Consider the following 25,685-nt stretch of genomic DNA (forward strand, 5'->3'; position numbering starts at 1 on the left):
CAATTCTACCATGTCCCAACATTAGTTAGTTAGTAAATAAATAATTAAGCTAATTGGTCTATGGATGATTCATGGTGTAGGCTGGGTTTGTGCAGATAACCAAGAATTCTACGACGTTTGAAATGAGACTGACGTAAGGTAAGAATAATTCAGTAATTGAAGACTAATTGATCAGATATTAAAATATTAACTTTGTAATCTGAAGATTGCCCATGGTGCCCCGACTTCCTAGTTAATTAAATGTTCATGATTAGTTTAATCAAGTAATAATAATTAGAGAATTGATTTGATAAAATAACAGATTTCACCTTTAATGATAGCCAGAGGCACGACACAGCTCATTACGTCCAAGTTGCTTGACATAAGTATTTCAAAGAAATGTCAGTCAAGGTGAGCTCCCCTCCCCACTCAGCCGATTAGCTCCCTGCCCACTCAGCCGGTCTTTTCAGCCTTACTGATAGTTAGACATGACAGAAAAAGTGCATTTTTCTCAAATTCTGAGCATTGTTTTAAAATCGGGGAAAAATATAAAGGCTATTTTACATGATAATCCGAATGACTGTGCAGGCCCTTTAACAAGATATTTTGAAATGTGCCCTCTCATTCTGGTTTCTAATCATCTCAATCTCAAAAACATGGTGCATACAACATCAGTGTTTTTTGAGTACATCACTGGGGCCAAGCTTTCTGCCATCCGGGACCTATATAATAGGCGGTGTCAGAGGAAAGCCCATAAAATTGTCAGAGACTATAGTCACCCAAGTTATAGACGGTTTTCTCTGCTACCGCACAGCAAGCGGTACGTGAGTGCCAAGTCTAGGACCAAAGGGCTCCTCAACAGCTTCTACCCCCAAGCCATAAGACTGCTGAACAATTAATAAAATCGCCACCGGACAATTTATATTGACACTCCCCTCCCTTTTGTACAATGCTGCTACTGGCTGTTTATTATCTATGCATATTCATTTCACCCCCACCTACATGTACAAATTACCTCAACTAATCTGTACCCCCAAACACTGACTCTGTACCGGTGCCTCCTGTATATAGCCTCGTTATTGTTATTCTTATTGTGTTACTTTTTCTTATTACTTTTTATTTTAGTCTACTTGGGAAATATTTTCTTAACTCTTCTTGAACTGCACTGTTGCTTAAGGGCTTGTAAGTAAGCATTTCACAGTAAAGTCTACACTTGTTGTATTCGGCGCATGTGACAAAGTTAGATTTGATTTGAATCTGTGAGAATGATATGCTCATATTTCACATCAAGAATGCCTGCCTGGTCCCAGATCTGTTTGTCTTGTCTCGAATGTTTGCAGTGACAATGACCATAGGATTTGACTAATGAATTGTGACTCCTCTCACCACATGGGTGCATTGAGCCGGTAGAGTTTTTCTGAAGCCTCGATGACCTTCCTGTGTTCGTTAGCCAGGATGCTGGCTCCCAGGTAGAAGCCTACGTCCCAGTAGTCCTGCATCTTCTCCAAGCTGCCCTTCCTCCCCAGGAGGCTGCTCAGGGTCACGCCTGGATGCACACACACACACACACACACACACAAACACAGATGGGCGCAGACAGACACACATGCTAGATAGTGAGAATATTAGTATTATATTTATATTTTCAGGCTAACAGTATGGCTTCGAAATGTAACTAAAGAAAAAGAGACGCATGACATGGCACAGAAGCCCAGAATAACAGTGACATGCATTGATAAATAATGTACGTGTGTAATTATTTAGTGTCTTTATGCAGGCTGTTAGCAATGATGATAGGGATTGGCAGGGATTACGACTGCACCAACAATTAGCCCACACTCGGTTGATCACAGACATGGATAAAAAAAATAATAAGGCAATTGTAGTTTATTTAAACAATTAAACAAAACAAAACATGAACACACAAGTTCCCTTTGACAGGCTACTGATTCAGGGCAGTGGAGAGTCGTGAGAACAATGTACCTATTTTCCGCAGCTCGATGGAGGTGTCAAATTCGTGGCCGGCAGCCATCAAGAGGACCACGTTGTTGATGCCAGAATGAAGGGTGGCCTCTGTCTCGAAGGCTTTGCCGTACCTGGGGGAGAATCCATGAAGGGAGATTAAAACGGATTCATTAACTAATACATATTGCTGCCTAGTCAATGAGCTGACCTAAGCAATGATTTGTTTAATAACAGAGTAACATATAGTATCAGGTGTGTCATGACTGTTTATGCCATCTGCTATGTTATAATTCTAACGGTGTTATGCAGCCTTTATGACAGAGGACTCAAGTAAAGTGTAACTGAAAGGATGGAGGGAACTCAAAAGGGATAACATGACATAGACTGATGTAGAGCGCTAGTAAGGAGGACTTGACTGGAGTGAGTGAAGGGATGCTGTGTCTACGGTGTGCATATTGGGACGACTTACAAGTCCAAACTGCCTCTGACACAAACTCCTTGTGACTCGAAGGCTGTACTAATATGGACACTGTAATGGTGTGTCTCACCAGTAGCAGGCCTGGTCTCGACTGCGATGGTCTTTAAAGCCAGAGCTCATGAACATGTCTTTGTAGATACGGCCGCAGAGACAGTGCACGTCCGACACCACCCGGCCACCTGACTCCACAATGGGCAGAATCACCTCCAGGGCCTTGGCACGGTCACCTGGATGATTCCTCCTGAAGGTCAAAGATTAGGAAACATTATGACAGATGGAATCCTCAGAATCAACAGCATGTGTTGCGCAGCAAATTGAAGTGTCGGGTAAATTTCTTGAAGAAAATCTGTGTGCTTATTTCAAGCTGTCTAAAATAATAAAGATAGGGGCAAAAAAACAGTAGTGTGCTTTCAGAAAGCGCACTAATTAAGTGTTAAAATGGGGGAAGGGGAAAAACAGTAAGGTGGTTTCAGAAAGCCCACTAATTAAGTGTTAAAATGGGTGAAGGCTTTAACCCATTTAGTGTTGTATACACATTATTTCCTTCTATTATATAATGTGAAAGACTATCGTCAAACAGAATATGTGAGCAATACACAAGTGGAGGAACAATGGTACCTGTTTAAAGCAAATATGTAGTGAAATTTGATATTCTGCTGGGCAGCCACCAAGCACATGGGCAAGTTGTTCAGAGTCTCTACCAGTTTGATAATGGCATCGTAGTCCTGAAGTCAGAAAGAGGACTGGATTACAGAAAACCCTTTATCAACATTATAATAACATATCTGATTTCAATTCATTATAAATTAGGCATGGCTGCAGACACCTTTAACATTTTTAAATAGACACACAGAGTGAAGATCCTCATTCAAATTGATTTACTTTAACCCTTGCGGTACTTGTTAGGGTTGGGCGATGTCAACCTTTGTTCTAACTTGATTAAGTAGCCATAAAGAAAATGGTGACATAAAATGAATATCCCCCCTATTTGCCAAGCCAAATATATACAGTGCCAGTCAAAAGTATGGACACACCTACTCATTCAAGGGTTTTTCTTTATTATAACTTTTTTCTACATTGTAGAATAATAGTGAAGACATCAAAACTATTAAATGACACATATGGAATCATGTAGTAACCAAAATAGTGTTAAATCAAAATATATTTTAGATTCTTCAAAGTAGCCACCCTTTGCCTTGATGGCAGCTTTGCACACTCTTGGCATTCTCTCAACCAGCTTCACCTGGAATGCTTGAAGGAGTTCCCACATATGCTGCTTTCCCTTCACTCTGGGGTCCAACTCAATTTAAACCGCCTCAATTGGGTTGAGCTCAGGTGATTGTGGAGGCCAGGTCATTTGATGCAGGACTCCATCACTCTCCTTCTTGGTCAAAATAGCCCTTACACAGTCTGGAGTTGTGTTGGGTCATTGTCCTGTTGAAAAGCAAATTATAGTCCCACTAAGCGCAAACCAGATGGGATGGCATATCGCTGCAGAATGCTGTGGTAGACATGCTGGTTAAGTGTGCCTTGAATTATAAATAAATCACTGACACCATCACACCTCCTCCATGCTTCACGGTGGGAACCACACATGTGGAGATCATCTGTTCACCTACTCCGCGTCTCACAAAGACGGTTAGAGCCAAAAATCTAAAATTTGGACTCCTCAGACTAAAGGACAGATTTCCACCGGTCTAATGTCCATTGCTCGTGTATCTTGGCCCAAGCAAGTCTCTTCTTCTTATTGGTGTCCTTTAGTAGTGGTTTCTTTGCAGCTTGAAGGCCTGATTCATACAGTTGAGATGTGTCTGTTACTTGAACTCTGTGAAGCATTTATTTGGTTTGCAATTTCTGAGGCTGGTAACTCTTATGAACTTATCCTCTAACTCTGGGTCTTCCTTTCCTGTGGCGGTCCTCATGAGAGCCAGTTTCATCATAGCGCTTGATGGTTTTTGCGACTGCACTTGAAGAAACTTTCAAAGTTCTTGAAATTTTCCAGATTGACTGACCTTCATGTCTTAAAGTAATGATGGACTGTCATTTATCTTTGCTTATTTGAGCTGTTCTTGCCATAATATGGAGTTGGTATTTTACCAAATAGGGCTATCTTCTGTATACCCCCCTACCTTGTCACAACACAACTGATTGGCTCAAACTCATTAAAAAGGAAAGAAATTCCACAAATTAACTTAACAAGGCACACCTGTTAATTGAAATGCATTCCAGGTGACTACCTCATGAAGCTGGTTGAGAGAATGCCAAGAGTGTACAAAGCTGTTATCAAGGCAGAGGGTGGCTACTTTGAATCTCAAAAATATTTTGATTTGTTGAACACTTATTTTGGTTACTACATGATTCCATATGTGTTATTTCATAGTTTATGTCTTCACTATTATTCTACAATGTAGAAAATAGTAAAATAAAGAAAAGCCCAGGAATGAGTAGGTGTGTCCAAACTTGCGACAGGTGCTGTCTATTTTTATTTATTTAAAATAAATACAATTATAAAATGGACACTAAAAAGACTGCTAAAAATATATTTTAGTAGCCTATTCCTCTCTGTTGGAGCTGTGGCATAAAAGAAGTGCGAGTGTGTGTGTGCCGACACGCAAGACAGCCTAATGGGCTGTGCTTCTGTGATATATTATGGTTTGTAAATAATGAAGGGCCTGGCTGCAGAGCAAGCAATTCTGCTGTCCCCAGAACTGGATAATTATTCAATGATTTGCATTTTTGACAAATCTTCCTCTCTTATTAGGCCAAGGCTTCTATACGTTGTAGGTAGGTTCTGTACATTGCTAATAATAGGCTATTGAAATAGGCCTACTCTACACATCATTTCTTTCATAAGCTTGGCTCAGCTGTAAGTTTCCTTTTGTCTTCATTTGGCCACCAAAATATTGTTTGCACAATTTCACTTCTTGTTGCCTATAATAGTTGCCATTCAAAATAAATCTGTATCAGAAAATCACCTATAGATTCTGACTTTCACAATTGTTTCCATTTGAAAGCTGCAACTTTAGGACATTAAACACTTTATTAGAATGGCCTACTTGGGAAATATCTTTTATTATGTTAACTTGTCTTAATGCTTTTGAAAAGCTTTTTTAATTAGTAGGATTTGGCTTTTGGCCATTTGGTTCGCAACGGCAAGTAGGAGGGATGAATCATTTATTTCAGACTAAGCTTGGCTCAACTGTAAGGTTTGTTCAAACTACTCATTCTATTTTTCTATCTTGCTATTGTTTGTTCTACCTCTCATTATTACCGTAGGCCTATCATGTTAAGTTATTCAAAAACAACTTGAAACTGTCTGAGAGCTCTGTTAAATAAATGTATTGTTTGATCAGGAAGTAGTACAGCGGGAGGAGGCGGGAGAAAGCCAGCATGCATAAAAACAGGTGTCATATTCATATCAAATGGAGAAAAAATACAAAATTAGGCTTTTAAATTAATTAGACACTGGATTGTCCGCTATAAAAATTAAAAATAAATGTATAGGCTTCAGCTATATGCCCAGATCACCCGACACGAAGAGAGAAAAAAAGATGTTTCTGACAGGACATTTTGAGCTGCTTTGGTGAAAATCTTAGCTCTGTCTACATTGTTCTTTTGCATTGTATAAATTGTTTATAACATATATTGAAATAGGTTATGCAGGCTATAGCAAAGAAATAGGCCACTTGGCATGGCCCTGCTGTGGGTTGCCCAGGCAGCTCTTTACTGCTTGGTGCCAATCAAGTTGAAATAGGCTATACATTGTCTGTCACATCACGATGTCTTCACCATCAACGATGGCTGTCAATCAGCTTCGATATCCAATACTATCATAATATCAGCCAACCCCTACTAGACAGTGTTCTTGCCTACAACTGAGACCCCGTTAAGATGAGTTTATTTTTTTACTTAGAATGACCATGGAGGGCTGCCATCTAATCATTGTTAGCATTCAATCCCCTTTATATTGGTATTTGTGTTCGCAGACAAAGAGCATTAATGTTTCAATGAAGGCAACCGTCATGCAAAAACAGGCAACCGTCATGCAGACTGTAGATCCGCCACACCAACACACAGGTTTTAAAGGTAGATTCAGCGATGCTTGTCATAAACTGTAGAGTCGGGCCAATTTCCACAACAACTAAAAGTACGAGCACGAGGCTAATCTTCTCAGCAATTGTGGTCCTGCAGCTATCACATTGCAGCAGTTACTCTGTGTGAGTGAACTGTCTTGCATCACGCCTATCTGCAACATGCGTGGTTCATTCTTCTGCTCGTGGTAACGTCATATCGCCGATTCTCTGTTTAAAACACCACAAAAGCATTCCACAGCCATAAAAGTGAGCCCATGCCCAAATATATACTGCCCAAACACAACAGCCAACATAACATAAATAAGGGCAGTCTTGCCACTGGCAAACACACCACTGAGCCCTCGGTCATGTTCATTAGGCACCAAATAGTAGGAACTACCTGGACTTGTCCAATAAGAAGCGCTCATTTTCATTTTCTATTACACAAAGCTTTGCTACAGTGTAACCTAATAAACATGATCCAGGTCCCTCGCTCCCATAGCTAAACCCACCTGGACATCCCGGTACGACAGCAGTAGGTTCATGATGATGTCTGGGCTGAGCAGCTCCACCGTGTCAAGGCGCTTCTGGATGCGGCCCAGCTCCTGACTCAAGTCCTGGCCACTGAATCGCTCCCTGGCTGTGCGGATCTCATGCCGGATGGACTCCCGGAAGTACTCACTAATAAGAGAGACAGTTGTAACCTTAAGCAAGGCACTTAGCACCTGAAACTGCTCTTGATCCAGAGGCATCTATTGTATACAGCACGAAAAACTGATAATCGCTAACTGAAAGACATTTGCAGATGGGCAGTCTAGACATTTCCAAGCGGAACCTAGTACTTTATTTGCTGCTATTCTCCCTATCAAACCAAGCAGTTTGGTTGAGCAAAACTAAGTGGAAAAACACAACAAGGGAGTCATAAGGGAATAATTAGACATGCAGCGTGGGTAGCATGACATGCTGACCTGGCATGAACGTGCACATTATCCAGCAGTTGAATGAGCCTCTCTACCAGTGGGGTGAGGAGGGGTTCCAGTCGGAAGCTTGGCTGCATCAGTTCTTTGATGCCGTTTAAGAGGGTCGCGTCGCAGGCAAACACCTTGCCCTGTGGCAACACTACATACGGGATGAACGTGTAGCTCCCACACTGCTCCTGAGGGAAGACACACATACGGACATTAACATTCAAACGTTATCTATATGCAGCATACATGAATATTTTATGACAAAAGCCCAGCACACTATTAGTGAACAGAAACATACACAATATTCACTTTGGTACCACTGTGTTAACATCTGTTCAAATATGAGGAAATGTTTTTGCTTAAGTCACATCTCCGCAAAAGCTTAATTAACATAAATGAGGTTATGAACACTGTTCCATTGTCTTATGATAATGGAGTACTCACCTTGGTACCTTATCCATACCAGAGTGGTATCGTGCTCTAATAGCGGTGCTGCTTTAAAACACACATATCTACTAAACACACATATCCGCTTGATAGGTCATAGGAAATCCATTGACCTATAAACCCAAAAGACTGCAATTCAATCTTTGTTCAACAAGCCAGAGAAAACAACCCTAGGATCAACTTATATCAGAGAAATCAGGGCTAAAAATGTTGCAAATGTTTTTTTTTTTTTAAGTACAGCAGTAGTTATTGGCAATATTACGCAACTGGTGGTGGGATTGTTGTGGCAATGGAGGGGACATCTTTATGGCACTGTAGCCTGCTTCTTCCAAAATGTCACACCCTAATATCTGTTTACAACCCAATTTCCCCCCAAAGTGAGCTGGCAAAAGGCCAACTTGGTCCCTTCCTCAATAATTTAATAGTTGTAAACTCTCACGATGCCCTGGGTGTACCTTGAGTGCTTCCAGGTCACTGTCCTGCTTGTGACAATACAGGATGATGTTATTGGTCATGCTGAAGCTCTCTCTTACACCCAGGTGATAGAAGAGGGACTGCTGGCAGTAAGTATCACTCATTTCCACCACTGCCACATCTGTCAAAAGAGAAGGGTCAAATTGGGTGTCGAAATTCGAAAACACCCGTTCAGCGCAGGTACGCACTTAAAATACCTGGGTGCAGAACACACACACACACACACACACACACACACACACACACACTAACTTGTTGGCCAACAACACTTTAGAAGAATTAAGTCGTGTGGTGTGGCCAATGCCTTTACAGACAGTCGGCATGACTATACTTGCCTGCATTGTAGAAGATATCAAGAATGTCAGTCGTCCCAAGCGATATTCTCTCGAAAGGAATGGTTTTGAACACCGCGTGCGTTTCCGCGCAGGCTTCTTTCACCGACTTCAGTGACAAGTTCTCTTCTGTCTGTGGCAGGGATGCATCCTCAGTGACAATGTATGCAACAGCAACAGCCCTAGTCCGGCTCCGGGGGGAAATAATGTGTTTATTCGAGGTGCTGAGTTCAATAGCCAAAGGGTCCTGCCATAAACTTCCAGCTGATACCCAAACAGGATCCTTTCTCTTAACCTCGTGCAGGCTCATACGCCTGCGTTCGGTGGTATACATTTCTCCAAATATTCAAGAACGCATATTCCAGTGTTGAATACCCTTCACAGACAATGCAGCACTGTTCCTGCAAATTCCCCAGGTACGTTTCGTCTCGCCCCGGTTTCCAGTGACATTCCGCGAACTGTTCCATAATCTCTACACGTCTTTAACCCCTCCCATATCCCCGGTTGCAATGCGCGATTTCGTTTTGCGTGGCTCGGTGCACCCGGTCTGCGTAGTCTGTATATTTTAGACCATTCCATTGGTCCTTAACTGAATCTCTACCCACCAGGGGCACCGGGCCATGCGAAACGAATTTGCCCCATGTCCAGCCCAGATTAACTGTTAGATTTAGAGAGGCTCTTCTACGACCTCTGCTGACTACGTAGTGGTGTAGCCAGAAATTCGTTGGTGGGTGAGCCTGCAGAAATGTTGCTATGTGGTAGAGATACATTTGTCGTTTTATAGCTAATCTTATGCTATTCTACACATTTTGCTATGACACTGATAGAAACTGTTGCTGTTTTAAGGCTCATTTCCTGTAATTCTACACATTTTGCCATGGGGCAGAGGAAAATGTGCATTTTTATATTCATCTCATAATAAAGAGATGCTCTGCTTTTTTGACACCACACTCCAAGAAGCAAGTTCTGCAGGCTCTAGTTTTGTCTGATCTTGATTATTGTCCAGTCATGTGGTCCAGTAATGCAAGGAAAGACCTAGTTAATTAAGGGGCAGCTGGCTCAGAATGGAGCTGCACTTTTTGCTCTTAATTGTAATCAGAGGGCTGATATAAATGCTATGCATGCCAGGCTCTCTTGGAGGAGAGACTGACTGCATCATTTCTTCTTAAAAAAAAAGAAACAATGTTTTGAAAATCCTAAATTGTTTGCATAGTCAATTTACACACAGCTCTGACACACACACCTGTCCCACCAGACATGACACCAGGGGTCTTTTCACAGTCCCCAAATCCAGAACAAATTCAAAAAAGCGTACAGTATTATATAGAGCCCTTATCGCATGGAACTTCATTCCATCTCATATTGCTAAAATAAACAGAAAACCTGGTCTCAAAAAAACAGATAAAGCAACACCTCGCTGCACAACGCCTCTCCCCTATTTGACCTAGATAGTTTGTGTGAATGCATTGGTATGTAGGCTACGTGTGCCTTTTTAAATGTTTTATGTCGTACTGTCCTTGAGCTGTTCTTGTCTATTTATGTTCTGTATTTTATGTCATTGTGTATTATGTTTCATGTTTTGTGTGGACCCCAGGAAGAGAAGCTGCTGCTTTTGCAATAGCTAATGGGGATCCTAATAGAATACCAAATAAACTCAGCAAAAAAAGAAACGTCCTCACACTGTCAACTGCGTTTATTTTCAGCAAACTTAACATGTATAAATATTTGTATGAATATAACAAGATTTAACAACAGAGACATAAACTGAACAAGTTCCACAGATATGTGACTAACAGAAATGGAATAATGTGTCCCTGAAAAAAGGGGGTGTCAAAATCTAAATAACAGTCAGTATCTGGTGTGGCCACCAGCTGCATTAAATACTGCAGTGCATCTCCTCCTCATGGACTACACCAGATTTTTCAGTTATTGCTGTGAGATGTTACCCCACTCTTCCACCAAGGCACCTGCAAGTTCCTGGACATTTCTGGGGGGAATGGTCCTAGCCCTCACCCTCCGATCCAACAGTTTCCAAACATTCTCAATGGGATTGAGATCCGTGCTCTTCGCTGGCCATGGCAGAACACTGACATTCCTGACTTGCAGGAAATCACGCAGAGAACGAGCAGTATGGCTGGTTGCATTTTCATGCTGGAGGGACATGTCAGAATGAGCCTGCAGGAAGGGTACCACATGAGTGAGGAGGATGTCTTCCCTGTAACACACAGTGTTGAGACTGCCTGCAAAGACAACAAGCTCAGGACCCTCCACCTCCAAATCGATCCCGCTCCAGAGTACAGGCCTCGGTGTAACGCTAATTTCTTAGACGATAAATGCAAATCCGACCATCACCCCTGGTGAGACAAAACCGTGACTCGTCAGTGAAGAACACTATTTGCCAATCCTGTCTGGTCCAGCGACAGTGGGTTTGTGCCCATAGGCGACGTTGTTTCCAGTGATGTCTGGTGAGGACCTGCCTTCCATAATAGTTTGTAGGTCAAACCATTCGGACGCATTAGAAGTAGTGCTGCCACCTTCACCACAGATGCGGAAGGGTGATATCTGCGGAGCTGTCGGATTAAGACGCAGCCCATGCAGAAATATATAATTTTTAAACAGGATTTTGATGGGGATCTTTATATTATGTTAATTTGGTTTCCGCAAGGCCGTGGAAATTGTATAAGGGTTAATATGACATATTTGGGAAAAGAGCCCCATGTTTAATGGTATAGTCCACAGGGAGGGGACATAGGTATAAAGGTACCTGTGAGCTGGAAATATGTTCTGGCTCTGCTATGTGAGCTGTGTGGGAGGCTGTCTTCAGCCCAACCTGCTATAGTTGGTTTAGTAGGGTAGGTCTGATTAAGGCTTAAGTTTTTGATTTAGATTTAAATCTGTATTTTGAGAGCCTGTTCATATTGTAAATATGTAAACATTGTGTAAATATTCATTCATTTGATTCCGTCATTCACCAGGAACCACCTTTCACTGTTAATAAACTGGACACTCTTTTGCACCTGATCCTGCTGCCTCCTGCTACTTACTGCATAAAAGGCTGCTTCAACATCCAGTCTCGACAACAGCATCAGAGAGAAAATGTGTCATTTTCCAAGCTAATATCCTGCAATTCTACACATTTTGCCATGAGGCAGATAACAAAATTCTGTTTATGTTCCAAAAACATTAAGGGGAATACAAGAAGTACTGAGTACTATGGAGCCTCCAAGACCCATGTTGCCCAGGGTTAAGAACATACATTGTAGAATAAAGGTGCTAGGCTATATGTTATAGTTTTCATTGTTATTTCTAAAAATATTGTTCATATCGACAATAATAGTGGAATGAGTGTTTCACAATATTATTTCCCCCAAAAATGTATTAGGTCCACACAAAATTGCATTTAATGGTAGAGCGTTGTTATTGGTCAACAAAAGACTACTATCTCGTTATCAACATGACTGAGTTTCCTTTAGGTTCAATAGACATGTTAGCTGACGTCGCAAAAACGATGTGGAAGCTTACAAGGGGCAGAAGGCAGTGTGTTATGGTTCTGGATAGCCAGAGAGCTAGCAACAATGTCAAGAAACTGCCATTTGGTGAATCTTTAGTGGCTCGTTTCAGCTCATTTGATGTCTTATTTGTAGGTGTTTTGACTGTCACATCTATGCTAATATGGCAACAACAAAAGGCTCTCTATCTAATGTAAACCTAACGATGTATTTGAGAAACAAGTGCTCATTGTTCAACTTTGTGTTTTCAATAAACATTGGAGATAGAATATGTTAATTATGTCAAAAATCTACGCCAACCCCGTGTTTTGTCCCATAGTTGCGCACTTCGTTTTCTTTTGCTAAACAATCAACCCCTACCATATCCCCAAAGTAAAATGCCAAAAGTTAAAATTGGCTACAAAAAAATAGGTCAGGGTTTAATTTAGGGTTAGGTTTAAATTCAAATGTTAGAGAAATTGTAGAAATGGGCGGGGTTTATGACTTTGTAGTTATAGAAATGAGTCACGACCAATTGACTGGGGTCAGCAAATCTCGTCAAATTGACTGGGGCTGAGCGATTTCTACGTTTAACATTTGCTGGCCCCAGTCAATTTGACAAGAGACGTTCGCCTTTTGTTGACCAATAAGGCTGCACCATTAGAATGCAATTGTGTCTGCCCACAATAACCTTTTTGTGGGAAAATACTATCACTGTATATATTAAGGACATTTAAGGACTTTTATGAAATTATAATACAAAAATATTACATCTAGATTACATCTAGCTCCTTTAATATTATTAAATTGCATTACACCCTCAACTTATTCGACAGATACCGGTCTTTGGCCAAAATGCATTTTGTAATATTCATGTAATTGTTTTTATCTTGCAGTACCTCCGTGGCCCACACTGAAAACCGCCAGGGGTACTCAACTCTTAACCTACGAGGTCCAGAGCCTGCTGGTTTTCTGTTGTACCTGATAATTAATTGCACACACCTGGTGTCCCAGGTCTAAATCAGTACCTTAAAAATGCAGTGTGGTCCAGAGTTAAGTTTGAGGGGTCTACGTGATACTATTACTAATGATACAGAAATGTATGAGAAAATGTTACTCACACAACGCAGGCGAGGCTAATAAAACTGAAATAACCGTGGTTATCAGAATTTTGGATACATTAGTTTGTAGAAGTTGCAACATTTACCTCTGGTTTATCACTTGATGTATGTGGCTTACTGTAAGGTTACAATGGTTTACTTGACCATACAGTAAACCATCAAAGGAATGGCAGATGTAAACCTGAACTACAAACAAACATCAACAAAAAAGTCTTTCACAACCTTTATGTACAATACAAAACATCTAAAATGGAACTACAATGTAGATGGTGTCTGAAAAAGTAAAAAAACAAAATTGTCTTTGTAGTAGGAATAGTCATGCTTTACAGTGTGGTATGATTTTTCTCCAGAAACCTCCATAGCCTAGTCAATTCGGTGGTAAAGACCAGACAAACGAGAATACACTGCGATACACACGTTTTTCCTACATCACAAGAAACACACATTTAAAGCAGATACATATGCCTATGCTTTCTTTGCAACTTGCAACGCTCAAACCCAAATACAGTACACCATATGATGAATCCAGCATTCACATTCAATACATCCAGTGTATTTACAGTTAAGGTCTGGATATAGTCTATTGCTGAAGGCTAGCCTTACTTTGTATTCAATGTTGTATTCCGAAAATACAATAACAAAATTTATTTTGTCAAGGAACTTCTTTCTGGCATTTGATCACTTGTGTTGAACGTATGCAGTCAGATATATGGGGGGGGTAAATCAACCACACTACTGATCTTATACTAATGTCCTGAGAATAGAGAGTACTGAGACCCGGTTACTGCAGGTTAAAGCAGGTTTTTATGACCGCCAAATAGAGACCACACCGACTTCTCCTACCACTTTTTTTAATTTGTTCTGTTAACCCGGAAAGATGCTTAACCCAACACGCCGTCAGGTCATTGTTCCATTCATGTTTTTACAGAGATGATGGCCAACAGGTGGCAGGCATCGGTGAGAACATTATTTTCCCACAATACACTTGATGGGATAATCTGTGGCACTGTCAGAATACTTGAAAGAATGTGCATTTCCCCTTCTTTTTTCCCCCTGAGGTAAGCACATATTTATAAGTGACTGAATAGGTTTAACTAAGCAAAATCCTATTACTTTCAACAATCCAACCAATTAAGATCTGTGATTACTTCAAAGGAAAGTAGGACAGAAAAACGCAAGTCAACTATTCGAAAAGGCTCAGAGGTCTTGCATTTCCTCATCAAGGCCCTCGTCCAGGCCCTCGTCGTCTTCCTCCGCCCTGGCGTCCACCTCGGCCGTGTCGGAGAACTCATGCAGCAGGACGTACTCGCGGCTACTGAAGCCAAACTTGAGCACGTCCTTCTCCTTGAGCTCGTAGTAGCGCTGCGCCTCGATGCGCTGGTTGTTCAGGTAGGTGCCATTGCCCGAACCTAGGTCAATGATGTAGGGCTTCACCCGCCGCCCGCCAGTTCCATCAGAACGCGTGAACTCCACCAGCCTGGAAATCAGCAAACACAGAACTACATTACCCAAAGGTTGAAAGTGTCCCAACTCAGAACTACATAGCCTAGAGCAGGCCTGTCCAGGCCTATCCAACACTGTTCCTGGGGAGCTACCGTCATGGAGGCTTGCGCTCCAACCCTAATCATCTGATTCTAGTTATTAGCTGGTTGATAAGCTGAATCAGGCTAGTTACAACTGGGGTTGAAACAAAAACCTACAGGTGGGCAGCTCTCCAGGAACAGGGTTGAGAGTCCTGACCTAGAGATTGAAATCACATAAACCCAACAGAACTGCATTAACCAGATGTTAAGTGTCAGACTTCAACAAAATGTTGGGAAATTATGTAAGATGGGAAAATGGCATAATTTCAAAACATAGAGATGATTTTCGAAGGATCAGCAGCTAAAATAATGTCATCCTGAGGGCCTGATTTGAGCAACCAAGTGATTGTCAGATCTCACCTGTACTGGAACACTGCGTGCTGTTTGGAGCAAGAGGGGTGGTCGATGGGGATATCAGCAATCTTCCTCTGCCGCCCCATCAGGTAGGCACTCTGCCTGTGGACGTACATGACCGGGAGCTGCTCATCGTTCTTGAAGGGGTACAGTCGCCACCTGCGCTTAGGGATGCGAGCCTCGGGGGGCTCATTGTACTTGATCACTTCCCCCCTAAACGTGTTGGTATCTTCCGTGAGCGCGCCAGACAGTTCAAAGTTGGGCTTCTCTTTATCAATTGGGGGGCTGTCTTTGCCCTCGCCCCCCTCTTGGGTACCTTGTCCGAAAGCTTGCCCCTCACCGTTGTTCTCCTCAAACCGGTGCCGGTTGTCCCGTCGTTGATTGTCATGCTGCTGTCTCTCAGCCTGCTGCTCCTGGAAGGAGCGGGATTCACGCTCTCTGGGCCTGTCCCCACCTCCACCCCGCTCTCTCTCAACTCGTTTTCTCTCCCTGGGTCTGTCAGATTCTCTGGGTCCGTCAGCCTGCTCCCACCTACTTCGCCGCACTGGTGGCTCCGAGGGCTCTGGTTTGTCATTGCGGTCACGCCTTCTACGGTCATCGGCACCGCGGTGGTCATCCTGCTCCTATAGGGGAGACAGTGGGACAGGAGATAGGGGAATTAGCCTGATTCCAGAGTCAAGCATGGGGTCAAAATTAGTTGGTAAAGTGTTACTATTTAAAAGAAGATAATTGCTGCATTAAAATATTACATGAATGCATTTCCCCAATTGTTACATTTACTCATAAGTAGTGGCAGAATCACCCGCTTTATTTTGACATCGGCACTGCGGGGAGGGCTTCGGCTCCTGCCGGTGTTTTTGGGCGATCTGTCTCGTCTTCCCAACGCCCTTCTACCTGGCGAATGACCTTTTGTCCTGGGTGGCGATCTAGTCAATCAAATCAACAAGGAAACGCTTTAAAACCAATAGTTGAGTAATTTAACACCAAGGCTAGCTAGCTACAACGGACAGCTCCTACTGGATTCTTCTCTGAGCGACATCTGACAAATAATTCGTAATACAGGGTTTGACATACAGGATGATCGCTGGCCTAGGGAGTCAATCATCCCTGTCAATGGCCTGCTTGGGCCAGAGAAAAAAAAATATTGTAATAATGCTATTTTCAATCTGGGCTATATAATTGGTGAAAAACATAAATTCCCAAAGCTGTTACTTCTTCATGTATATTATTTATTACACGCGTCGCACACACAGCCTTTGAGAGGAATATAATCTGTCGGGCAGCAAGAGGATGCAGCTCTCAACTGGTTGTCACGTAGAGCAGCTAACAGAAGAACGACAGCAGTAGGGAAGACGTCTCAATTTATGATAACTACCAGAAAAAGCTAAGGCAACAAATGGGTATGCAAACCAGGTACTTTTGGTCCGAAGATATGGTTAAATCCCTGCGATGCGCAATTCAGTCATCATGATTTGTTTGAATGGACATTTCTGAATGCTTTCCTAAAAAAAAGTTTAAAAATTACAATTAGGACTGCTATGTAGATTAGAGGTCGACCAATTATGATTTTTCAACACAGATACCAATTACTGGAGGACCAAAAAGCCGATACCGAGAAAAAAAAAAAGTATTTGTAATAATGACAATTGCAACAATACTGAATTAACACTTATTTTAACTTAATATAATACATCAATAAAATCAATTTAGCCTCAAGTAGATAATGAAACACATTCAATTGTTTGAATAATGCAAAAACATTATGGAGAACGTAAAAGTGCAATATGTGCTATGTAAGAAAGCTAAGGTTTAAGTTCCTTGCTCAGAACATGAGAACATATGAAAGCTGGTGGTTCCTTTTAACATGAGTCTTCAATATTCCCAGGTAAGAAGTTTTAGGTTGCAGTTAATATAGGAATTATAGGACTATTTCCCTCTATACCATTTGTATTTCATTAACCTTTGACTATTGGATGTTCTTATAGGCACTTTAGTATTGCCAGTGTAACAGTATAGCTTCCGTCCCTCTCCTCGCTCCTCCCTGGGCTCGAACCAGCAACACAACGACAACAGCCACCATCGAAGCAGCACAACGACGAGCTGCTGGCAAAACGCACGAAAGTGCTGTATGAATGTTTACGCGCCTGCTTCTGCCTACCACCGCTCAATCAGATACTTAAGATACTTGTATGCTCAGTCAGATTATATGCAACACAGGACACGCTAGATAATATCTAGTAATATCAACCATGTGTCGTTAACTAGTGATTATGATTGATTGTTTTTTATAAGATAAGTTTAATGCTAGCTAGCAACTTACCTTGGCTTACTGCATTTGCGTAACAGGCAGTCTCCTTGTGGAGTGCAACGAGAGAGAGGCATGTCGTTATTGCTTTGGACTAGTTAACTGTATGGCAAGATTGGATCCCCCGAGCTGACAAGGTGAAAATCTGTCTTTCTGCCCCTGAATGAGGCAGTTAACCCACCGTCATGGAAAATAAGAATGTGTTCTTAATCGACTTGCCTAGTTAAATAAAGCTCAAATAAAAGGTGTAAAAAAATATTTAAAAAATTGGCAAATCGGCAGCCAACAATACCGGTTTCCGATTGGTATGAAAACTTGAAAATCGGCCCTAATTAAATCGGCCATTCCAATTAATCGGTCGACCTCTAATGTAGATCTACCTGGCAGAATGATATCATGATGATTGAGCAATTGGGTCAGCATTTGTTTTGCAAACTCTGGCATCAAATTTATGCTACACTGTACAGTAGAGAAACACCACTAGCCAAACAACTGTCTCTTGGCTAGGTGTGCAATTGAATTGAAAGGCAACTACACCCTACCCCAAAATCACTTATGAGGTCTGGAAAAAATGTAGTCCCCTGATGTGGTTTATGCATTGTTCGGGGTGTAGAATGTCACATTTTTATCCTTTTCTATAAAATTTTTAAAAAGTGTGATTTTGAGAGTGAAACCCTGACAAAAATAGGAAACTCAGAAACCGGGAATAACAAATCTGGGAAATGGAATTTAGCAAAAGATAAAACTGATTCTATAGGGTCCTTTAGCCTGCTGACTGTTCAAAATTGTTAACAATAACAACCTGAGAATACGATAAGATAGTTTCCCTCTAAATCAATCAATGTAAACATTAAATTGTCAAGTTAAAATGCAATTATTAGTGTATGGAGGGTAGGTTATTATAGGCTACTTGCTCGGCCGGCAAAATATGTATACAATTACCTGATATTGAAATTATGCGCACGTTATCCTTTTTCACGTGAGATCTTGGCCCGGGACAGTATATATTTTTTCCCCATTTGGGCCAGTAGCTTTCAGTTGGCACTGGGCCGGTGTGCCACTGGCAAATGTACCATTTATAGCTAGTCCGATTAATCAGACTAACACAGAATTAATTGGTATATACAGCCTGAAACTAATGACTGAAAAATCATGTAAAGGTTCCTTAAAAATAATTTTACCTCGTTCCGAACCATATACTTACCGGCTCTCTAAAATGTTGGGTAAACAATACCTTCCTGTGGATATTTTCTCAAATTGGAGAAGATGAAGGACAAACCACTCAAGACAACCAGTAATGTTTAAATGTAATTTTATTAAACATTCTGGAGACATTTGTTTCAGGCTGTGTACCAATTAACCGTGTATTACTGCCTGATTAATCAGACTAAACACATTCAAGGCCCTCCCTCGTCCTCCGTTGGGCAAATCCGACAATGACTCCATTCTCCTGCTTCCTGTTAACAAACCAAAGCTCAAAAAGGAAGCACTAGTGATGTGCTCAATACAAAAGTGGTGGGAGCAGGCACGAGGCTACAAGGCTGTTTTGCTAGTACAGACACTCGTGATGTGGCAGGGCTTGCAGGCGATAAGGGATTACAAAGGGAAACCCAGAGTAGCCCTGCGATGCAGAACTCCCAAACAAGCTAAATGCCTTTCATGCTTGCTTCAAAGAATAGAGCACTGTGCCTTGCTTGAAAGTCCATTTTTTACAGATGACTGTGATACAGCTCTCTGTGGCCGATGCGAGCAGAATGTTTGAAACAGGTTAACAATCACAAGGCCAGAATACTAGGGCACGTTCTCAAAGCATGCGTAGACCAGCTGGCAGTGTCTTCACAGACATTTTCAATATCTCCTTGTCCCAGTCTGTAACCCCAACATGTTTCAAGCAGAATACCATTGCCCCTGTCCCCAAGAGATTCAAGGTAGCCTGCCTAAATGACTATTGCCCTGTAGCAATCACATCTGTAATTATGAAGTGCTTTGAAATGCTGGTCATGACACACATCAACCCACACACCCTAGACCCACTCCAATTCGCATACCGCCCCAACAGATCCACAGACGGTGGATCTCTCAATTGCATTTCACACTGCCCACTCCCACCTGGACAAGAGTGGAAATAATTATGTGAGAATGCTTTTCAAAGACTACAGCTCAGTGTTCAACACCATAGTCTACTCCTTGCTCATAACCAAGCTAGGGGACCCAGTGACTGAACCCCTCCCTCTGCAACTGGATTCTGGGTAGGCAACAACAACTCCGCCACGCTAACCCTCAACATGGGGGCCCCTCAGGGGTGTTTGCTTAGTCCTCTCCTGTACTCCCTGTTCACCCACACAGCTGCATGACCGTGCACGACTGCAACACCATTATCAAGTTTGCTGACAACAACGCTGGTAGGCCTGATCACCGACGAGTCAGCCTACAGGGAGGTCATCGGAGTCTTAGCAGAGTGTGGTGCCAGGAAAACAACCTCAACATCAGTAAGATCAATGAGCAGATTGTGGACTATAGGAGAAAGAGGGGAGAGCATGCGTAGTTCCTCGGCGTCCACATCACTAAGGACTTAACATGGTCCACACGCACACCCCCAGTCGTGAAGAGGGAACGGCAGCATCTCTTCCCCTTCAGGAGGCTGGAAAGATTTGGCATGGGCCCTCTGATCCTCAAAAAGTTTTACAGCTGCACCATCCAGAGCATCTTGACAGGCTGCATCACCTCTTGGTATGGCAAATGCACCAACCCTTGAGCACAAAGCACTTCAGAGGGTGGTGCGGACAGCCCAGTACATCACAGTCAGAGGAAGGCCTGAAAAATTGCCAAAGACTCCAGCCACCCAAGCCATAGACTATCCACTCTGCTGCCGGATGATCGGCTCTCAGACAGCTGAGACAGCATCTACCCCCAAGCCATAAGACTGCTCAATAGCCAGTTAAAATGGTACCAGAACTATCGGCATTGACTATCTTGCACTGGCCCTATGCACACTCACTAGACTACATACACATTACACTGACACTCCCACAGACAATACAAACTCGCACACTTTTACACTCATCATTTGCTGCTAATGCTGCTCTGTTCTTTATTTTACTCTTATTTTCAATCTTGATACCTAGTGACTTTACCGTCTTCATGTGCATATCTAGTAGAGGTCGACCGATTATTGGAGGACCAAAAAAGCCAATACCGATTAAATCGGCCGATTTAAAAGTGCAAAATGGGCCATGTAAAAAAGCTAACGTTTGAGTTCCTTGCTCAGAACATGAGAACATTTGAAAGTTGGTGGTTCCTTTTAACATGGACTTCAATATTCCAAGGTAAGCGGTTTTAGGTTGTAGTTAATATAGTATGTATAGGACTATTTCTCTCTATACCATTTGTATTTCATATACCTTTGACCATTGGATGTTCTTATAGGCACAAAGTAGTATTGCCAGTGTAACAGTATAGCTTCCGTCCCTCTCCTCGCCCCTACCTGGGCTCGAACCAGGAACACATCTACAACAGCCACACGAAGCAGTGTTACCCATCGCTCCACAAAAGCCGAGGCCCTTGCAGAGCAAGGGGAATAACTACTCCAAGTCTCAGAGCGAGTGACGTTTGAAACGCAATTAGTGCACACCCAGCTAACCCTTTCACATCGGTTACACCAGCCATTAGGCTGATAGGCTTGAAGTCATAAACAGCGCTGTGCTTGCGAAGAGCTGCTGGCAAAACGCACAAAAGTGCTGTTTGAATGAATGCTTAAGAGCCTGCTGCTGCCTACCATCGCTCAGTCGGACTGCTCTATCAAATCACAGACTTAATTAAAACATAACACACAGAAATACGAGCCTTTGGTCATTAATATGGTCGAATCCGGAAACTATACTTTCAAAATCAAAATGTTTATTTCAGTGAAATACGGAACCGTTCGGTATTTTATCTGACGGGTGGCATCCCTAAGTCTAAATATTCTTGTTACATTGCACAACCTTCAATGTTATGTCATAATTACGTAAAATTCTGGCAAATTAGTTCGCAATGAGCCAGGCTGCCAAAACTGTTGCATATACCCTGACTCTGCGTGCAATGAACGCAAGAGAAATGACAATTTCACCTGGTTAATATTGCTAACCTGCTAACCTGGATTTCTTTTAGCTAAATATGCAGGTTTAAAAATATATTCTTCTGTGTATAGATTTTAAGAAAGGCATTGGTGTTTATGGTTAGGTACAGTCGTCCAACGATTGTGCTTTTTTTGCAAATGCGCTTTTGTTAAATCACCCCCCCCCCCAGCGTTGCATTGATTATATGCAACGCAGGACACGCTAGATAAACAAGTAATATCATCAACAATGTGAAGTTATAACTAGTGATTATGATTGATTGTTTTAAAAAAAAGATAAGTTTAATGCTAGCTAGCAACTTACCTTGGCTTCTACTGCATTCACATAACAGGCAGGCTCCTCGTGGAGTGCAATGAGAGGCAGGTGGTTTGAGCATTGGACTAGTTAACTGTAAGGTTGCAAGATTGGATCCCCGAGTTGACAATGTGAAAATCTGCCGTTCTGCCCCTGAACAAGGCAGTTAACCCACCGTTCCTAGGCCGTCATTGAAAAGAAGAATGTGTTCTTAACTGACTTGACTAGGTAAATAAAAGGTATAAAATGTTCACTTTTTTTATATCGGCGCCCAAAAATACAGATTTCCGATTGTTATGAAAACTTGAAATCGGCCCTAATTAATCATCCATTGTGATTAATCGGTCGACCTCTAATATCTACCACAAATAGCTCGTACCTATGCACAATGACCTGGTACTCACAGTACATATTGTCAAATAAAATAAAACTGTTATTCCTCACATGTGCCGAATACAACAGGTATTGTCAACCTTACCACGAATTGCTTACTTACAAGCCCTTAACCAACAATGCAGTTAAGAAAATATTTCCTAAATAAACTAAAGTATATATACACTGCTCAAAAAAATAAAGGGAACACTTAAACAACACAATGTAACTCCAAGTCTAACACACTTCTGTGAAATCAAAATGTCCACTTAGGAAACAACACTGATTGACAATAAATTTCACATGCTGTTGTGCGAATGGAATAGACAACAGGTGGAAATTATAGGCATTTAGCAAGACACCCCCAATAAAGGAGTGGTTCTGCAGGTGGGAACCACAGACCACTTCCTATGCTTCCTGGCTGATGTTTTGGTCACTTTTGAATGCTGGCGGTGCTTTCACTCTAGTGGTAGCATGAGACGGAGTCTACAACCCACACAAGTGGCTCAGGTAGTGCAGCTCATCCAGGATGGCACATCAATGTGGCAAGAAGGTTTGCTGTGTCTGTCAGCATAGTGTCCAGAGCATGGAGGCGCTACCAGGAGACAGGCCAGTACATCAGGAGACGTGGAGGAGGCCAACAACCCAGCAGCAGGACCGCTACCTCCGCCTTTGTGCAAGGAGGAGCACTGCCAGAGCCCTGCAAAATGACCTCCAGCAGGCCGCAAATGTGCATGTGTCTGCTCAAACGGTCAGAAACAGACTCCATGAGGGTGGTATGAGGGCCCATCGTCCACAGGTGGGGGTTGTGCTTACAGCCCAACACCGTGTAGGACGTTTGGCATTTGCCAGAGAACACCAAGACTGGCAAATTCGCCACTGGCGCCCTGTGCTCTTCACAGATGAAAGCAGGTTCACACTGAGCACGTAACAGACGTGACAGAGTCTGGAGATGCCGTGGAGAACGTTCATTTGCCTGCAACATCCTCCAGCATGACCGGTTTGGCGGTGGCTCAGTCATGGTGTGGGGTGGCATTTCTTATGGGGGCCGCACAGCCCTCCATGTGCTCGCCAGAGGTAGCCTGACTACCATTAGGTATCGAGATGAGATCCTCAGACCCCTTGTGAGACCAGACGCTGGTGTGGTTGGCCCTGGGCTCCTCCTAATGCAAGACAATGCTAGACCTCATGTGGCTGGAGTGTCAGCAGTTCCTGCAAGAGGAAGGCATTGATGCTATGGACTGGCCTGCCCGTTCCCCAGACCTGAATCCAATTGAGCACATCTGGGACATCATGTCTCGCTCCATCCACCAACGCCACGTTGCACCACAGACTGTCCAGGAGTTGGCAGTTGCTTTAGTCCAGGTCTGGGAGGAGATCCCCCAGGAGACCATCCGCCACCTCATCAGGAGCATGCCCAGGCGTTGTAGGGAGGTCATACAGGCACGTGGAGGCCACACACACATTTTGACTTGTTTTAAGGACATTACATCAAAGTTGGATCAGCCTGTAGTGTGGTTTTCCACTTTAATTTTGAGTGTGACTCCAAATCCAGACCTCCATAAGTTGATACATTTGATTTCCATTGATAATTTGTGTGATTTTGTAGTCAGCACATTCAACTATGTAAAGAAAAAAGTATTTAATAAGAATATTTCATTCATTCAGATGTAACATGTGTTATTTTAGTGTTCCCTTTTTCGAGCAGTGTATATTATATGTTAACAATATCAGATAAAAATGAGACTTTATACAGGGGGTACAGGTTAGTCAATGTGCAGGGGTACAGGTTAGTTAATGGTAGCGCTATTCTATTTTATTCCTCCTTACCATTTCATTTTTAAACTCTGCGATCAATGGAAAGGGCTCGTAAGCAAGTAAGCAAGCAAGTCTCCAGTGTTTGTGACAGTTTTATTTGAATTCTAGCTAGCTCTCACTGTTTCCAGTCAACTAACATTAAATGAGACTTAGCTAGCTAATTGAGGGGAAACTATGCAGCATTCTGCTTTGACCCCACAGTTCAGTCATTTACTTTCCCACTACCAACTCATGTGAACTAGGTACAATCCTGACACCGTTTTAACGTTTAGAAACGTCAATAATCATCACTTCCCATACGTCTTTCAAAACATATGGCAGTTATCCATCATCAGAGAGAGAAAAAAAAATAATCCAACCGTTTTGCAGATCCATTCGACTATGGTAGCCTCCACCAGATATAACTACACTTTCCCGAGTTACGCTTACACACGGGTGTTGAGATGGAGCATGCTAGCTAGATAGCACAGGTGGTCGGTAGCCTCGTCTTCCGTAAACAAGCACTTTAACATGGAGATATTTCAGTGTGGGAACACTAAACTTAACCCTATCAAGGCGTGTATCAATTTAACATTTTGTTTTTTGAAATTATATACTAAAAATAAGGTCCTTATACTTCCAAAGCCGCACCGCCAGCGACGCGTTCCAAAGACTCATTTGTCCAATGTGTAAAATGTAACAGTCATGATAAAGGGCTAATTGAGGACTGACGTTAACGTTCCAAGACTAACTCATAACAATGGCGCCTGCTGGTTAGCTAAATGGTTAACTAGTTGCTATTATTGATATTGTGTAAAATCATGGACTTGCAACCGCACTGTGTAATTTGTGCTCGATAACTACAATACCATACACCCATGAAATCAGACTAGCTACCTGCTCGTTCGTCTCCTCTGTGGCGGTGGGCTTGGGCTGCCGTTGGACCCCGAACTCGAGTGGCGTGATCTCTGGGGCCTAGCAGGGCTCAGTTTCTCTTGTTTGATTTTCGGTTTTGAGTTCCGCACAGGGGATTTCACTCTTTTATGTCGTCTCTCTTTATCCATTATGAAACTCAACCAATCGTTGTTAATCGACTAAATAAAGGGCACAGCGAATACATATGTATAAAACGTGAACAACAAACTCCACTGCAAACGCTGAGAAAGTTTTCCTATTGTGCGCAAGGAAACGCGTTTCCACTTCCGGCAGAACGGTTTTTATATTTTTTTTTACCGTGGCTATGGACTACAACACTTTAGTTCCGTTGTAATATTGCAGACCTATTCTATCATATTTACAATGAGGTAATGCACCTACAGATGTTATAATTAAATGTACTTAATTTTCCTGAAACAACTAAATCATGCCTTCGAGCCGCTCGGAGAGGTTAGTGAGTCGCGCATGGAATTAAGTTGCCATGGTAAAAAAATAAACAAATGAGTTATCAATTCACATTTCAACAACACATACATACATTCATTGAGACATTACTTGCTACAACAAACCACGTTTTTTTTGTAGTAATCAAAGTATCACA

General features: G+C 42.3%; 2 protein-coding genes across 2 annotated transcripts in view; both read right to left on the bottom strand.

Annotated features, from left to right (window-relative positions):
- Positions 1 to 9,192, bottom strand: part of LOC112223073 (mitogen-activated protein kinase kinase kinase 5) — a 30,230-nt gene extending 21,038 nt beyond the window's left edge. The window contains exons 1-8 of the mRNA XM_024386029.2: positions 8,720 to 9,192; positions 8,366 to 8,505; positions 7,464 to 7,651; positions 7,008 to 7,176; positions 3,041 to 3,147; positions 2,493 to 2,663; positions 1,963 to 2,075; positions 1,366 to 1,525 (exon numbers count right to left, since the gene is read on the bottom strand). Of these exons, the coding sequence (XP_024241797.1) occupies positions 1,366 to 1,525; positions 1,963 to 2,075; positions 2,493 to 2,663; positions 3,041 to 3,147; positions 7,008 to 7,176; positions 7,464 to 7,651; positions 8,366 to 8,505; positions 8,720 to 9,050 (1,379 nt within the window). The 5' untranslated portion in view covers positions 9,051 to 9,192. The remainder of the gene's footprint in view (positions 1 to 1,365; positions 1,526 to 1,962; positions 2,076 to 2,492; positions 2,664 to 3,040; positions 3,148 to 7,007; positions 7,177 to 7,463; positions 7,652 to 8,365; positions 8,506 to 8,719) is intronic.
- A 4,343-nt stretch (positions 9,193 to 13,535) lies between these two features.
- LOC112246069 (smad nuclear-interacting protein 1-like) lies at positions 13,536 to 25,255 on the bottom strand. Its single transcript, XM_024414336.2, has 4 exons — positions 25,046 to 25,255; positions 16,065 to 16,188; positions 15,269 to 15,885; positions 13,536 to 14,802 (listed from the first exon to the last, which is right to left on the bottom strand). Exons 1-4 carry the CDS (start codon positions 25,210 to 25,212, stop codon positions 14,523 to 14,525), a joined length of 1,188 nt encoding a protein of 395 aa, XP_024270104.1. The 5' UTR covers positions 25,213 to 25,255; the 3' UTR covers positions 13,536 to 14,522.
- Positions 25,256 to 25,685: the final 430 nt, after the last annotated feature.

Source organism: Oncorhynchus tshawytscha, linkage group LG23 (assembly GCF_018296145.1).
Source record: "Oncorhynchus tshawytscha isolate Ot180627B linkage group LG23, Otsh_v2.0, whole genome shotgun sequence".
In the NCBI taxonomy this organism is placed as follows: Eukaryota; Metazoa; Chordata; class Actinopteri; order Salmoniformes; family Salmonidae; genus Oncorhynchus; species Oncorhynchus tshawytscha.